The sequence below is a fragment of the Carassius auratus genome, chromosome 23 (assembly GCF_003368295.1).
Source record: "Carassius auratus strain Wakin chromosome 23, ASM336829v1, whole genome shotgun sequence".
NCBI lineage: Eukaryota > Metazoa > Chordata > Actinopteri > Cypriniformes > Cyprinidae > Carassius > Carassius auratus.
In genome coordinates, this window is record NC_039265.1 from 17,387 (window position 1) to 35,699 (window position 18,313).

Genomic DNA, 18,313 nt, shown 5'->3' on the forward strand with positions numbered 1-18,313 from the left:
ATTTGTTTAATATTGTGTTTTAGTGTTTGTTTAATCAACTTGCCACTTTCGCATTCGCATCTGTACCATGTACAGTAATCTTATTTAAACAGTTCTAATTTGCATAAATATTTAAATGTAATGTCTGCTAACACTCTCTCTCTGATCTCCCACAATCCCTCCCTTTTCCCCCTCTTTCACTGCAGTCCAATATAACAGCCATCAGTCATGTACGTGCAGTATAAATACTCAGCTCGAAGCTGAACCTCACCTGTGAGAAAGACCCTAAACAGTTAACAGAGCCTTTCATTCAGCCGCACAATAAACCCTGGTGTTGATTTACAAACACGAGTAAACTGTCTCCCACACACACGCTGAATAAATACAGTTGATAATGGAGCTGTGCTGTGTGGGCATACACCAGAGGCCGAGTGCTAGTGTTTATTACAGCGCTGGAATTTTCCATTACCCATGATGTGTTCAGCTCAGTAGGGAGCTGCTATACAGCCGAGAGAAGTGTTTACTGCGGGACTCGGCCTGCCGAACAGGGAAAACAGGCGCTCGGGCTGAGAGAGAAAGAGAGAAAGGCCCGGGCGGCCCACCTAACAGATGTGTGCTGTTTTATGTTGATGTGAGAGTGCGCTTAACATCTGCCTCTGCTTGACATAATTGGTTTTAGTTGATCCACGTCTTAAGATGATTCTCAGTGATTGGTGAACCTCATTTCTCTCTCTCTCTCTTTTGAACAGGAGGCCTTCTGGTCTTGCTGATAAAGAGGTGATGGCCGCCACCGTCCTGACCATACTGTCCACCAGCCCGTTGGTGCTCAACCCTTCCTCCAGTGCCTCAGGTTAAACGTCGCTCTACTTCTCCTGTGCTGCCGTGCTAACGTCTGATAGATCCCAGAGTACTCAGGTTGAATGACGAATTGTCAAACAATCTCTAAAACTCCATAAGTGCCCCGAAAGGACTCCCTCTTTCTCCATTTTATTTGTTTTATATAGAAAATGGCTTTAATGAAGTGTGTGATTTCTGTCCCGCCAAAATAATGTTTTTTTTTGAGCCCAGTCTGTTCCATTTCAAACACATAGTCCCGCCCCCGACTCACGCCATTGGTTGAACCAATGTTGTTGGTAGAGATGCTCAAATAGATGTTTTGTTTGATAGGGCAACAATGGTTAGACTAGGGATCTCAAAAAAATAAAAAAATAAAAAAGTTTTAATTTAATTGTATTTTATTAATTGTAGTAAAGGTTTCACTGCACCAAAAATGGTCATAAATAAGTTACAAATTATTATTATTTTTTCCCATTTCTTCCTGTACAATTAAACAGGCTGTTTTTTTCTACTGTACACTTCTAGATGTAAATGACCTAAATGATCAGCTCATTTCAGCACACCAGTACAGTTCTTTAGACTAGCTGAATAATCATTGATATTTATATATGGGTGGTCATTTGTTGTTAATGAGCTCATGGCTGTGACGTCTTAGTCACCATGATTTCTGAGCAGTTTCTTGCAGATTTGTTTCACAGAATCGTCTGTGTAGACATACAGTAAAGCTTTGTATAAATATTAGCCAATGTCGACATGGTCATCAGACTCTTATTTCAAAAGAGCAAGTAAAAATTCTGTTTTCTATTTTACGTCTCTTTTAGCATGAAAGGAACCCCAGTTTTACATTTGGATGGGTTTCAAGTGCAGTGACTGTCCTTCCTTCAGCTCACGGCTTCCAAAACCAAAAGTATGTTCAGAGTTTCAGAAGAAATGACAATAGACAACTCTCTCACTGAAGTATTATTAGACAGAATCAGACACAGACTTTGTCCTTAAAGGAATAGTTTACCCACAAATGGAAATGATTCTGTCATCATTGACCCTTGTCTGTCACGAGTCAAACTCGAGATTCAAATCAAATTGGTTTTGGTGAACTGGATCAACTGATTCGTTGAGCAGAACTCTTCCTTAAGAAGTGAAACCGAAGATTGTCTCTTTTTAAAGAGCAGGACTTTTAATGTGAACTGAAATGTGGTGAAAGCGTTCATGTATTGCGTCCGTTCTGACCTTTTCCGAGATTCTAGAACAAAATGAAAAGTGAGAGTTTTCTAAAGCTGTCACGAAACAACTGCTGTCCCAACACAGCCCTTTACATCTGTGTGTTGGAGGGAACAGGGTTTTAATGGACCCTCTGAAGTCTTGCATGGAGGATTTCCCTCTCATTTGTTCCATCAGTTATTGAGTCACTCAAATCATCAGCTGTGTGATCGTGATCTTAGCCGACCTTCTTGGATTTTAACTTGTGCTGTTTAGTTGGCCAAATTTACGTCAATGATGAATTGTGCATGACAGATTTATTTATTATTATGTTGATCAAAGGAATCAATTTTAAAATACATTCAGATAGAAAGCTTTTTAAATTGTAATAATATTTCACAGTATTACTGCTTTTGCTGTATTTTACCAATGAAATGAAGCCTTGGTGAGCATAAGCAATTTCTTTATGAACCGTACAGACTCCAGTTTAAATAATATTCATAAACCACTGTCTATAAGAGACGGAGGGAAAAAAAAATCTCTGAAAAACCGATCAGCTAATAGGGATTCGCCTTCATATGCTGGAAATAAAGACTACTGCAAATACTGTTAGAAAAGGTTGAAAATAGATGAACTACATTAGAATATTCTGAAATGTGGAGTTTAGCAAGATAAATTGCTGAAACGACAACGCATTAGTAAACTTTTTCTCGGTCGTATTTCAATGTCCCTTCGGTATAGATGCTTGCAGTTGATAGCAGACATCCTGAAATAATATTATACCTCATTACTCTCGCCTAGAGGACAACTTAAGTAAAAGTGGCACAGCTTTCCCCAGTCTCCATTACTGTTTAATCAAGGACATTGGCCTTGGGATTGGATTTGATGTGTTTTTCATTTGTGCATTGTCATTTTTTTAATATCTTTAATGCAAACACATTGCCCTTCTGGGAAATTAAAGACTTATTGTGCAGTATCAATGTGGCTGCACAAATAACAGAGAACAGTCTCTTTCCTCCCCAATAGAAAATACAAAGGAATTAATGTGGGCTGCTGGTAGCTCAGTAGTTTTGTTAACTACTATGAGGTAGTAAACAAAACGGTTATGAAGTCTGGTCTTCATTGCAGCTTATTCTCGAACTGGTGCGGCAGTCCTCGTGTAAGATTGAGTCAAGTCAAGTCAAGTCACTTTTATTTATATAGCGCCTTAAACAAAATACATTGTGTCAAAGCAACTGAACAACATTCATTAGCAAAACAGTGTCTCAATAATGCAAAATGATAGTTAAAGGCAGTTCATCATTGAATTCAGTTATGTCATCTCTGTTCAGTTAAATAGTGTCTGTGCATTTATTTGCAATCAAGTCAATGATATCGCTGTAGATGAAGTGACCCCAACTAAGCAAGCCAGAGGCGACAGCGGCAAGGAACCGAAACTCCATCGGTGACAGAATGGAGAAAAAAACCTTGGGAGAAACCAGGCTCAGTTGGGGGTCAGTTCTCCTCTGACCAGACGAAACCAGTAGTTCAATTCCAGGCTGCAGCAAAGTCAGATTGTGCAGAAGAATCATCTGTTTCCTGTGCTCTTGTCCTGGTGCTCCTCTGAGACAAGGTCTTTACAGGGGATCTGTATCTGGGGCTCTAGTTGTCCTGGTCTCCGCTGTCTTTCAGGGCAGTAGAGGACTAATATTAGCGTAGATGCCATTAATCTAATGATGTAGCAAGTACATCGGGTGTTCCCAGTTCCGGTTTACATAATTAATGCAGCCTAAAAATCCTTTAACGGATTTGGATATTAGAAGCATATTAGTATGTTTTGTGTAAACCAGGTTAAAGAGATGGGATTGAGGCAGAAACTGTAGGGCTACTTAGATTACAAGTCTTTCCTGACGCTATTGTGGCACTGAGCCGAGCACTTAACCTCTAAATCATGCCACTCCAGGGAGTGTGTTCCTGTAATTAGTGTACTGTAAGTCACTTTGAATGAAAAGCATCTGCTAAACGGCAAGTGTGCACATGCTGGAAGAACCCAGACCATAATCCTAAGAGGTCAAGTGTCATGAAATGAAGGTGAATTTGCCTGTTTGGGGTCATGTAAGGTCACCACAGTCTATATTGTTGCTTAAGGGTCTCATATAGCCTTGAGATTTAGTCAAGTTTGTTGCTGGACAGTGTCCTATTCTGCTGCATAGCTCAAGTGTACATTGCCTTATATATCTTCAGATTTGTGTTTACAACCTTTATGGTTTTGTTTTGTAATTATTTTAGAAGTAGAGTTATGGCTGCTGATATGTTATTGAACATAATGCACCAAAATATATTTTTTTAATACTAATTAATCACTCAATCAGTTGTTGTATATAAGCATTTAAATGTTTTTAGATCGACTTTTTAATTATATAATTATATAATAATATGGCTGTAATTGGGGGAAAAAAGCCAAATATTATTGTTAGTTGAAATTCCAATCCTTCACCAATGAAACATTAAGCTTTTTCTTAAATATTGAGATTTTTACAACACTACAATATGATTCATTTTTTATGGCTCAATCAGTCAATCATTTATTATTCTAGGTTCATGTTAATTTCTACATTTATTAATTCATTTTTAAGCATTGAGTGGTTAACATTAATTTATGTATTGTGAACAGCATGAAGAAACAATGAAATATAGTGTATTTATAAATTAACATTAATCTAGTTTAATAAATGCTATGTAAAATGTTAGTCATCGTTAGTTCATGATAGTAGTGAAAATGAAACTTGTGTTACCATGATTTGTAGTGATGTGAATCATTTAGTGCAGTTTTTTTCTTCTTCTTTTTGTTAATTTGCATGTTTGGAAACAGTCCATTTGTGTAGATTTCAACTATTATATTTATAATGCATCAAATGAATCTAATTTAAACATTCAAGTGAAGCTGTTACATAAGTTGTTAATTTCTGCATCTATTAGAGTGCACACTAGTGCATGTTTTGCTATTTATAAAACATTTATTTGAGTAAAAATGCCACTGGCAACAAAACAAGGTGTGAAACAAATTTCTATCACGCATCAAGGAAATAATACAATGGCGGTTCAGGTTTGAGTGCTGCTGTGTTACTTTATCTTCACCTAGTGTTGCGTGCCATAAGGACTGTTTGTGTGTGTGACTAAACAGTATGTAAGGGATAATGTACAGCCAAGTGGTTGTTATCGCAGAATAAACCCTGAAAGAGTGATCAGGATCTTGTATCACCCTGAAGGGGTTTATCTTGCGATTGCAACTGGCTGAATGTTTATTATCCCGCTTATTCCACGGCAACTTGCCACATAAGTAAATAATTAGACACCAATATTGATTTGAGTTGAAATATTTCATTAGCTCTGTAGACACAAAGGAAAACAGTTCCTAACAAACGGCTTTGAGTCTAGACGACGGTTTCATTTTACAGTCAATAACTGCAGCAGCTGTGTTTGAATGAGCCAGGAGAGAAGCACCAGCCTCAAATACCCGGATGAGCGGTGTGTTATTTGGTGTTTCTAACGCCAGTGGTGGTTATTGAGAAATAACACACTGTAGAATGATGCTCCTGACCAAGTATTCCAGAGCGCCGTGCAATAAACAAGTGTAAAATATGCACAAACAAATCAGTACTTCTCACACCAAGTCTTTTATTTTTTAATTGTAATTTTTTTGTTTTCACGGTCAGTTTTTTCTTCTTCTTGGTTCTGGTTTAAGTACTTGTTTTGATTTGTTTAGCTTTTTTTGTTTGTTTTGTTTGGCTTTGCTTTGTTTTATGCCATTGGTTTTGTTTAGGTTTTTTTCTAGTTTTTTTCTTTTGGTTTTGATTTGTTTTGCTCTTTATGTTCTGTTTGTTTTTGTTTTTTTGGTTAGTTTTTTGTCTTTTGATTTGTCTTTGTTAGTTTTTTTGTCTTTTTTCTGTTTTTTTTTTATTTATTTATTTTATTTTAATTTTTTTATGTCTTCGTATTTGTATGTTCTTTTTTTTCTGAATCTGTGTTTGCTGTGGACTTCCACTTCATGCCTGCAGTGTGCTGGGCTCTGGGATAAGTAAAAGTACTCCATCAAATAGCCTGACTGACCTGTCAAAGTGTCAAAGGTCTTTTCCTGCTTTAAAGTACTGTGTTCTGTCTTTAGGTGCAGATTTGGCTGGTAAGGGCTGGAAGGAGAGCCTGTCTGCCAGCTACAGCAGTTCTACCAGTGGGAACTGGAGCTGGGACGCCAGCGACCAATCGGTGCCCTCCACTCCGTCCCCGCCCCTCTCCAATGATCCCGGCAAGAGCTTCCTGCTTTCCTCCCAGAGTGATGACAACATTGAGGAAACCGAGAGTACACACTTCCTGTTCGAGGACCCCATCCCCCGAAAAAGAAAGGTAGGGGGTCAGGTCGTGGCAAATGAGAGAACAGAGAGAAGACAGATCTGCTGGTTAATATTTGAGCCCAAAAGGGGCTTGACTGTTCAATGAATTTCCCCGTCTTTGCCTTCAAAAGCGCTCTAAAAAACACATCAGCTTGGCTCTGGCCCAATGAGTCTGCTCACCCTCGCACCACAGAAAGTGATGGCATGTTTGCGCTCTCTCTTTCAGTGTCTTTTCTTCTATTACTTTTGTTTTTTTTGTAGTGTGGAGTGACTCCAGAATGTGAATATGGTTTCAGTGTCAGGAAGCCTTTAGCCGTTCTGCTCGTTCACCTTGTTTTGGGAGAGGTGGAGGATGTGTGTGTGTGTGTGTGTGTGTGTGTATGGGGGGATTTCCGTTATAGATCCACTCTGGCTTATCCTTTCAAAGCGCTACAAATGCTGTAACACTTGCTTTTCAAGCAATTCCCAATTGCACAATATTGTATACTTGGATCCTGTCGTGAATACACGCCTCTCCCTGAAGAAAGGGGAAAAGTGAAATATGTTTACTCAGATGTTTTTTTCATTATAATTTTTTTTTATATTTCTCAATTCTGATTTTGCAATTCCAGATATTGGACAGAGAAAAGACTAAGGCAGAAACAGGACAGACACATTTTCCTTAAGTGCAATCAGACATTTAAGAGCAATCTTCTGGCCTCAGGACAACTTAAGCTGTATTCACAGCATCTGTGGATGTTATTTAGCACAGACATTTTTTTTTTTTTGGATTGTCAAGATTTTTTTAAACGTTTATTAAGGAAATCTCTCTTTCAACAGAGGTGTAGATACAAAAATCACATTTATATCAAGCCACTTACTGTGGTAACCAGTGGTTGTCATTGCTCGGGAATAAATGTTTACATCAAGACTTGAGGTCTTTGCACAACGAGTCATGCGTTTTTCTGTTTTTACGTATTCTGTATCCTTTCCTATCAAAATGCATGCTACGGATGCGAAAACACAGAAAATCGAACCTGATTCAAATGTTTTCATGACAGACGATAGTTTTGGAGGAAGTGTGTAAACATGATTGACACAGCGTGAGGTCGTATTTATTTTTCAACTTGCAAAAATTTCAGATGAAAATTTCGGACTCAGTGTGCAAAGATCTTTAGACTTGTCAATACTGTTAAAATAAAATAGCTTACTGACCGTTTCTGTGCAAAGTTATATCCACTCTTATCCAGTCAATCCCTGTCATGAACATACAAAGGAGTCACAGGAATTACATCATAACACATAACTGGAAGTTGATCCAGCTAGAACAGTAGATTCACTGAAAAACAAAAGATTTCACAACCCTGTGTTTTCAACTTCAACTCAAACAACACACGTTTACTAGAGAATGTAATAGCCATATTCAAGCATAATAATACCATATTATGAGTTCTGCTGTGAAACCTTCCAAAATGCCTTGCCATTTGGACTTTTATTAAAACCTGAAAGATGACTACTGCATTGCTAAATCATTTTTTAAATCTCTCAAAAGATCCTATCGGGATCAAATAAAAAAGCACTTAGATCTTTTTATCTGTTTAATTTCAAAATAATCCATAGGGATTCATATTTGACCCCATTAGGATGGTTTGAGATTATGTTAGAAACTCCATTAGACATCCTCTACACAGCTAGATATTGAGTCGAAACGTTAAAGAACGAATTCTAATAATTAGATTGCATATTTGTTTGTTTCTCGCTTGTGTGCATTACATAATGTTTAATATGGTTTGGGCTCATTACTTGGCAGAGACAGATGGATGTGTCCCATACTGCTGGTGCTTGTCTTAGGCAACAGCGCTGACTACCTCCTCTATTATTTCAGCTCACCAGAGGCCTCTCTGCATACCTATATGTCCTGCTATAGCCAATAAAAACCACTTTGCATGAAGGAGACGAGAAAAAAGAAACAAACCCATTGAAGTGAACCAAGCCAAATGCTGAGCAGCTGCGTGAGGTGTAACACAAGAGAACTGGCTGTTCATTCATAAAGACAGATGGAAACATACACCCAGTCCCACTCTACCAGTTATCTGGCTTGCTTTTTGACTCCGTTTTGGTTAAAGTGACCCTATTATGGTTTTTAGAATATTTGATTTTCTATCGAGCGTTCAGAATACAGAGCTATGTCAATGGGAGTTTAGTTTCTGTCATGCGCTGTACGCAGTAGACCAATCACAACAGACTGGGCCATCTGACCAATCAGAGCAGAGCAGGCTCGTGGAAAGGAGGGGCTTAGAGAGACTGAATCACAGAACTGCTTCGAATGAATCATTTGAGGATCGTTGGGAAATGTTTCATGGTCCTGTGGCTCAGTGGTAGAACATTGCGTTAGCAGCGCAAAAGGTTGTGGGTTTGATTCCCAAGGAACACACGTACTGATTAAAAAAATAAAGAAATTATAGCCTGAATGCACTGTAAATCGGTTTGAATAAAATCATCTGCTAAATGCATAAATGTAAATGAGGTGATATTAAATGCATATTTTGTGTAGATTTATGACTTCGGATGCATGTAAACCTATTGTAGGAGACTCTCAAAACAATATTAGGAATCGTAAAAATGGCATAATGGGGCACTTTAATGCTTGTCACATGTTCGCTGATAAGGTATGGATGGGAAATGTTTCCTAGGCTCGTGTGATCTATGAAAGGGTTAATATCATCGGCCTTGAGAACAGCAGGAGTACTTGTTGTTTGTGTGTGTGTGTGTGTGAGCAGACACACACCCACTCATTGACTCTGATAAGAGCAGCGAACAGGTCCAGACATGTTTCACGTTTCAGAGTTAATGTGCTAATTTTTCTCACAAATTAAGATCCTGGTTGGGTTTATCAGAAGAAATGAAGATAATTATAATCATGATGATAATATAATCTGGGTTTGTTCTGGAGTGTCATCCATTTCCACTGTTCTCAGTCTGAACTCATTATATAACCTATTAAACATTTACACGCACTCTCCAGGAAATCAGGGTTCAGATCGGAGAAAACTAGCTTCCCATAAATATAGCCCAATGGACATTTCTTTTTACTAAATATCATTTCAAGTTATTGTTTTTCTAAATTTTTTTTTTTTTTTACTTTGATTTGATTTCTACTTCAAATGCTGAATTTTCTATGCATACAAAAAAAATAATTATAGATGATAAGAATTTTTTTTGAGCAGCAAATTAGTAGCTATATCAGATTGATTTCTGAAGATCATGTGACACTGAAGACTGGAGTAATGATGCTGGAGATGTATAAAGTATATGCATCACAGCAATGAATGTCTATAATGTGAAAAAAACACCACTTTTGTGTGCAGTTATATTAATGTAATCTAAAATATCAAATTTTAAATTAATTTTTTACTCCGTTTTGTTGCTTGTGAAGTGTTCATTTAATCACTGGCTATAAATAAGCAGAAGTATGTGAGAGTCTGATTCATTGTTTGAACGGCCTGTTGAAAGGCAGGAATCGGGGATGTCAGATAAACACAGATGAGGTTTAGAGCAAGCAGGGAAAGTGACAGAAGAGCACAGGAGGTGTGAATCGCCCACACACACACACACACACACGTCACCTGGCAGTGTCACTGTTGTTTTGAAGCCTCTGTGCTGGTGGGACTTATGCAATCAGGCCTGAATCACTGCTGATCACGGATGGCCTTGACTGCTATCAGAGCAGATCTCTTTCTGTCCTGTTCTTACTCTTCATACCACACGACTTGATTCGATCTCTCACGTCCCTGTGCATTATATACGGCTCTTTGAAGGATTCCTTTCCCTACAAAACAGTGTTGTTACTCTTAATTGCATTTTTTTTAAATAAAGCTTTTTTTTCTTTTTCTTTTTTTTAATAAAGCTTAAAAAATAAAATATAAATATGAAATCAACTTTAATGCAAATGTGAAAATTTGTCTTGACGACTAACTGAAATAAAGTTTTAGCTTTAGTACTTCGATAACTAAGACTGAAACTGAAAAAAAGAGATCAGAATAGAATAAAACAAATAAAAATGACAAAAGCACACAACAAAATGACTAAGGTGTTAAGTAAAATTCAAAAACAAATGCTTGTTCAGAATATAAATAAATACTAATAACGTTGCTACAAAATATTGTAAACACTTAAAGATGCTCTTGCAAATTATTATTCTCTCATAGTTAAATTAAATTAATTTTTAAATTAATTTATATTTATACCAGTAAAGCAGGACTATATTAATTACTGAAATTGACATTAAATATAAATTAAAGCTAAATAGAACTATAAAAACTGAATAAAAATGACAAAAGCACATAACAAAATGCCAAATGAATGCGTATTCAAAAGTATTAATACATAATATAAGTGTACTATAAATTACACTAAAATAACACTGCTACAAAATATCTCAGATATTTATTCTGAACACTTAATGGTGCACTTACTAATTATTATTCTCTTTAAAGTGGCTATAATAGTCATAGCACACATATTTATTATTTGTTTCATGCATTCTGTTTTTCTTCAAATTAAATTTCAATTAATTCAGCCCTAAAAGTTTGGCATCTGGAGCCTAGCACGTGTGGTCTGTTTGATACTTGAACAAATGTAAGATGGAATATTGACCTGTTGACTCAAAAATGTAAATCTTACAGGACTGTCACTGTGAAATCCTCGGATTGATTTATATTTGGGTGCCGTCGCGGTCCAAGGACGGCGTCACACGACCAAACCCTGAGCACTGTTCTTCAGCAGCTTCGGAGTCACTCAAACCTCCTTTATGAGATGTGTGTGTGTGTGTGTGTGTTTGTTCCAGAACTCCATGAAGGTGATGTTTAAGTGTCTGTGGAAGAACTGTGAAAAAGTCCTCAGCACTTCCTCAGGGATCCAGCGCCACATCCGCACCGTGCACCTGGGGTGAGCCCTGATCACACACACCTCACACATTCGGTCTGCAGTTTGAATGTTTACAAGTCTTCTACACAGAAATGAGAGAGACATATGAAAGTACCACTCATTGCTTTTGGACTGGAGATGAATCTGAGGGGCCCAGATTGTCTGTCGCTCTCTAAAGACGGGGCGGCTCAGTGAGCGCTTCCCTTTCTGAGCACCATAACAGGAGGTAAAGGGGAACCACATTCTGATGGAAGTAGTAAGAGTGTTTTTATAGCCTCTTGTTGCTACCTGACCTTCCCATATAAACTCAATCCAGTGTGAATGTGTTGGCGCTGCTGGCCCCTGCTGGCCGCCTGTGGACGTGCGCACACATCCAAACCGGCCTGACTTTCAGTGTGGTGTGTTTTCAGGCGAAATGGAGATTCGGACTACAGCGATGGCGAGGAGGACTTCTACTACTCTGAGATCGAGGTGAACATGGACACGCTTTCGGAGGGGCTGTCCAACCTCACGCCCACCTCTCCTACTACGTCCGGCCCGGCCCCCTTCTTCCCCGTCTTGACCTGTGATGCGTCTCGATCTGAGCCCGCCCGTATGATCCACACCCCCCTCAGCCAATCAGCACCTTCGGCTCTGTGCCATATCCGCACTGACCACGCTTACCAGGTAACACAGCTTCTGTTTCGGCTGTCTCTGTCTGTGTCTGTGTGCAGACAGTGTATCATCTTATGGGCTTGAGGTGTAGTGATCAAGTCTTCATGGACGCGTTTATCAGTGTGTGTGTGTGTGGGTGTGTGTTTTTACTTTGGAAACATCATATTCTTTTAAATCTCCCACGCAAGGCTCTGTTTTAGTTATCAATGCGACTCAAATCTCTCTCCATCAGAGTCAACAGAGAGATTTAAAGAGACAGGGTTCACTTAAGTTGTGTTTGCAAACCTGTATGAATTTATTCATGAAGGTCATTCTATGACTGTTTGGTTACCAGCATTTCTTCAAAATATCTCGTGTGTGTGTGTGTGTGTGTGTGTTCAGCAGAAGAAAGAAGCTCGTACCGGTTTGGAACAAAATGAGGGCGACAGAAAGCAAAATCAAAAGAAATAAGCTATTATATTTTGTATGGAGAAGCTAAATCCAAATTTGAAGACCATTTTGCCAATATTACATTATTTTCATGACAATTTATTGCAGTTCCCCCTACTTTCTCATTAGCATAATGTCTTAAAGGGATAGTGTACCTGAAAATTATTATTGACTCACCTTTGTGTCTTTTCAAACCCACCTCTTCTTTGGAAGATAAATAAGTCTCATCATTTATTAAATCATTCATACGCAACCATAATTTTAACAATGCAATGAAATCTTATCCATATGATTCAAGTGGTTTAACCCATGATCACTGTGTATAATGAATGGATTTCATTTATATATATATATATTAGCATGCAAATTGTGGTAGTATGGACTTGCCATGAATGGGCAAAATGATAAGAGAGTATTCAAAACATCTTCATATGTGTTTAAGAATGTCTTTTTAACGGCAATTCTCGTTCTAAACTAATGTAATAAATTCATTTTTCTGTGGTACGGAACAAATAATGGAGTGATTTTTTCATTAAAGAAGTAAAATTAAAGATTAAGATTTCAATTTCAATTAAAGAAAAATACTATCATAAGTATACTAAAGCATGAACAAATACTACCATGATGTATAAATATGTTACTATTTATTAAATAATATGTAATTAGTAGCAATACAGTATTGAAAAATGTAGGATGTGCTTAATTGTTACTAATAAAATAAAAATTAATAATAATTCTTTATGCAACAAAAAATGTCATTCTCAAAACTATAATGTCTTATATATATTACACACATATCTATATATATATATATATATATATATATATATATATATATATATATATATATATATATAAAATAATGATTATTATTATTTTGGTGTGATTATTTGACTTTCACATAAACCTCATTGAATCTTGTTGGATTTATGTTTAAAACAAGAAACTAATTGCCAGAAAACTTTATGCAAATATACATTTTTGCAAAATGAAAATATCTTGGGAAAAAATATCTTGGAAGATCTTGAAGTGCACTTGATGTTTCGATACTTTACCGAAGAGCAGGGATTTGCAGTCTGACCACATTTGGAGTTTCTTGAGAAATTCTGTCCCAAATGGAATGAATGACCTTCCTGAAATCTTCCAAACGGCCAGAGATCTGTGTATCTGACCTTTGCTAGTGCACCAGACTGAGGGATCTGTTGAATATCAGAGCCAGAGTACTGCATACACGTGTGTCTCTGTAGTAGCTGGAGTCGGTTTAGTCGAAGTATTTATGTGTCTGTGTGACGAGGTCAGCGAAGGCCATGTTTCAGGAGCCGTATCTGCTCTCTGCTGCTCAGACAGTCTGTTTTTAACCATTTCTAATGTGACTGGCTTGTGCTGATTGAGTCTTTGGGGCAGCTCTTCTTGGCTCTCTCTGCTGGCTTTGCTAACACCGCGTCTTACACACACTGTGTTTTTCAGGCTACAACCCCTGTCAGCATTCCCAGCATGCCCTCTGATCCGCCTCACAGTGAGGATAGGATCAGTGTATCCTGGCAGTCGCCCCCTGTCATTTATAAAGCTCTACCGGTGAGATGGCTACCTCTTTCTTTCTTGTTTTCTTCCTCTCAGAGACGTATTCGACAGCGTGTGTCACCTTGTAAAAGCCTGGACTCACTAAATGCTGAAAGGGCAGTGATCCTGTGAACCCGGTTGAGTCTTGTTTGTCTTTCTCTGTCTCCTGGGGTCTTTCAGAAGTTGCACTCGCATGACTTTTGGTTTCCTGTCTCAGATGCTTCTGCAAAACAATGAAAGTAGCTTCCAAACAAAGGAACTGCAAAGTGCCTGTCATATAAAACACAGTTTATTATGAACTAGTTAAGACTGTGATCAAGTGCTGTTATACACCAGTAATTGGCGCTGTTTGCTAAGAAAGCGTAACTCTTACTATTACTTTGCCTTGGAAAGTAACCATGATAATGCATCACTTAGAAATCAGCCAGAGTGTTAAATGAGATATGTCTTAACTTTTGTGTTAAAGTAATGGTTGAGTTTTTTTGTTAGATCACCTTTAACATGATGTGCTTTTGCAGGGCCCGATGACTCAGATCCGCACTGTTAGCATCGGTGAGAAGAGACAGCCTGTTAACCACACCACTGTCAGCAAAACACACGCCAACACCACCTCCAACGCCAAACCCACTACTGGAACCAGGTGAGCTGTCCACATGCTTTTGGTTTAAGATGTTTATATAGCCTTGCATCACAGCTGAAATGGAAACTATGTGAAATGCATTCCCAGGAAACCGCGTGGCGAAGCCAAGAAGTGCCGAAAGGTGTATGGCATGGAGAAGAGGGACCTGTGGTGCACAGCGTGCCGCTGGAAGAAGGCCTGCCAGCGCTTCACTGACTGAGCGTTATCCCTCACCCCACTATAAAATGTGCTCTTTTATTGCGGCTGTCCCATGGACTGAGCGCCGGTGTCTCCTGCACACTCTCAGAGCGAACTTCACGAGCTGAGATGTGTCCGTCTGAAGCGTGTGGCCTTTTTAATGTCACTGATTCCTCCAGGCCACCAGGGGTGCTCTTATCCTACCGCTTCCATGGTGGAACACTGAGACTTTCATTCAGAAAAAAAAAATTGATAAAAAGCAAAAAAAAGATTTTAGAAAAAAGCTTTTGCTGCATTGCATATTAAGGCAAAAATATTTGTTTTCTTCCATAATCCAGAAACAATTCAAAGGCGATTTTTTTTTTCTACAGCTAACAATTTTCCATGATTTTTAGTGTGGCAGACTTTATACATAACAGTTTTTACTGTCTGTGGAAAAACTCCCTAAGATACTTTCGATGTTTATTATTGAGTATTCCAAACCGTTAACCCTCTTAAACCGGGTTGCACTTACCGAGCAACTCAAATTGGTTTCATTTATCATTTAAGCTTTGTTCAAAATCAGACTGTTTCTGGACATACCGCTTCATTTTGCCTACAAGCACTTTTTAACGGCAATTTCTATTTTGATCAAGCAAGAGTTCAGTTTAGCGCTGCATCACAATCGGCGGGTTGAGCGTTTTAGCAAATAGTCAAGAACTGTTTCAACACACATTGCTAAAGTAATACCTCTAAACGAGAATGAGCCTTTCGGAGAGAGCCTTTAGTGTACTTCAGCGCGAGTAGTTGTAGTGCAGTGAATGTAAACTGGCTTCTCTCGGCGCTAACACACCCAAACTATCCTGTCCCTCACAGATCAACTGCCTCTTCATAAGCTATGAGGTTTATTCCTGTCAGTCCACAGTATTAATTCAATGGCAGGCACTTTAACCGATTTTACAGACAATCTGCTGTCCAGGGAAGACATCCCAGTCTAATGTGATCCATAAATCAAGTGTTTTCCACACAAACACGCCTTCATGCATAACACGGCCAATTCAAGCCGCATTATGCTCCTTAAGGAATTATTTCCATCTCATTCAGCATGTGGATATTATTCACGTAAAGGAAACGTTTGCGCTGATAACGTGTAGATGTCGTCCACTCTGCTTTCTTTTCATATCGAGGTGATCATGTGATGTCTTCATGTAAACTCGATATAAGCCAAGCAGTTCTTACACTGCAAAATATGAAATATGATTTGTCTTATATACAAATATCTAAAACATTCTTCAATCAGGATGCATAGGCGTGAGAGAGAAAATGACTTGTTTTACGAAGAAAAAAAAGTATCGGAATTTAGTGATTTCATGCTTAAAACAAAAGTTCATTTTTCTTAGATTCTTTTTCTTGTTGTAAGCATAAACTCACTTACTTTTGGATATGTTTTCAGAAAACTGGATATTATATCAGAGTAAATGTATCTTGATTTAAGAATGCTTGAATAACAAAAACATATTACAAAAGATATTTTGAACTAATAAAACACTGACAGTCATTGGACATTTGAATGTGATCTGAATCTTAAAGGGACAGTTCACCCCAAAATAAACATTGTCGTCATTTCCTCACCCTCATGTCATTTCAAGTCTGTTTGACTTGCATTTAACATGGAAAAATATAATTTTTTTATTTATAATTGTATTTTTGTCTATACAATTGAAGTTAGATGGGGTCACAAACAACATTGGACCCCATTGGCTTTCATTGTGTGCACAAAAATGCCAAAGATAGTGAGACATTTTTCAAAAATGTTCCACAAAGAAAGAAAAAGAAGAAAAGTAATAGTCATGGAACAACATGAGGAATGATGAGAACTATCCCTTTAGGTTCCAAGATGCATTTTTATGTTTTACGTTTATCATAAAAACTCATAAAAGAAACTCTAATTCCGACCCAAATACATTTTTGACATTATATTTGACCTTCCAGGCAGTATAGGAATTAAATCATGTTTAAATCATGACCAAAACTGGCAATCAAAATGTAGCTCTCAAAAACATTTAATAAATAATAAAGTGTAGCAGTTTAACCATTAATGATGGAAATCAAAGAAACAATCAAGCAGGTTCGTAATTGCCAAATGAACGAGTTTATCAATATATATTGTCCAATCACAGCTTAGAGCAGCTTTGTCTCCTCTTTCCCAGAGGTCAGAAAGGAAAGAGCATCCCTCTCATGATCATAACTTTCACTAAGTGCCAATGAGAAGAACAAGAGGGAAAGAATACAATTGCACTAACTTGTACTGCACAAAACGTATATTTTTATGTACCTTTTTTTACGCAGAATTTGAAGTTTTTAAAAAGCAAATGCTTAATGGTTGTCTGTCGACCGACCGCCGTGATTCTCTCTTCGGGTCAGGGATGGGGTCAATCCTCTGACCCTGCTACTATAAGCTTACGAGGCGGTACTTTGCGGCGGCGTGTTGATTTGGGCCTCGCAGTGCGTGACACCGGTCATGTGACTGCAGGTGACTATCATCCAGGCTGGTTTCTAGGGAACGTCACTGTCTTGATTTCAAATAAAGATGGTTTCCTATGTTCAACATTGTGTTTGCCTTCATAGGAACAGAGTCGAGGGAAGATTTGGATTTTAGGCATCAGGTGGTCAGACAGTGTCGCTTTAAATACCTTCATCAATTTCATGGCTTTGATATGATATTAAATCCATACGAGGATGCCTATACGTTTTTAAAAATTCACTGTAGTGAATATAACGTGTATATATATTCATTGTATATTTTGGGGAAACAGGGGAAAAAGAAGCATCAACGAATGTAAAATCTACTAAATGAATCGCATGCAATCTGAGTTCGTTTTATCGGCTGTCTCACACAATTTTCTTTCATATCAAGTCGTTAGAACCACTCAGTGTTTTTCTTTAGTTTTCATTTTCAGTTGGCGCTTGCATTGATGCCTTTTCATTGTTTTGTGTACATCACGGAGTATGTACCATTGTGAGGCAGGAGGGACGTTACTATGTGGATCATTGCGTCATTCTGCCCTGCACATTCCGATAGATGATTTTACGTTAGTTCGTATGAGCCTTTGTCTATCTGTTCCCCATTATTCTGACTTCACTGATTGCCTGTTGCTTTTCAGCCAGGATATTAAGCTAAACACCCAAGAAAATGTGTAAAAAACAAACAAAAAAAACTCCACATTCTTTCTTTGTAACATTTTGGAATGTTTCCGCGTCTTTAAAAGCATCATAATAATCCCACTATTCAATACAGATTCTTTTTTCAGAACAACTCTTCTGGCCTTGTTTAACTGTTGAGGTCTTGTAACTTTGTCGAGCATTTCTTTTTCTTTTCATTGGTTGAAATTTGATGCATGTCATGTATCATCTTTGTACTATCTTGCTTTATTGGAACCATTATAGTTTTTCAGAAGTTGACAGTGACGTGTTGAGTGAATGAACGAGAGGATGGAGGTGTTTTTGGTGTTGACTTTGGTTGGTTGGTGATGAGAGTGTGATTTCTGTGGCTGTAATGTGGAGCTTGGAATAAACATGGATTTCAGAA

At 37.9% G+C, this 18,313-nt stretch overlaps 1 protein-coding gene across 2 annotated transcripts; it reads left to right on the forward strand.

Annotated features, from left to right (window-relative positions):
- Positions 1–603: 603 nt before the first annotated feature.
- On the forward strand, positions 604–18,313 carry LOC113040903 (zinc finger protein 704-like). Of its 2 annotated transcripts, XM_026199096.1 has the most exons (7): positions 604–829; positions 6,158–6,393; positions 11,206–11,306; positions 11,696–11,951; positions 13,836–13,943; positions 14,447–14,568; positions 14,656–18,310. In XM_026199096.1, the coding sequence occupies exons 1-7, from the start codon at positions 760–762 to the stop codon at positions 14,765–14,767; spliced, it is 1,005 nt and encodes a 334-aa protein (XP_026054881.1). In that variant the 5' UTR covers positions 604–759; the 3' UTR covers positions 14,768–18,310. The 2 variants fall into 2 exon arrangements, with proteins under 2 accessions (XP_026054881.1, XP_026054882.1); XM_026199097.1 differs by lacking the exon at positions 13,836–13,943 and having other exon boundaries at positions 643–829; positions 14,656–18,313.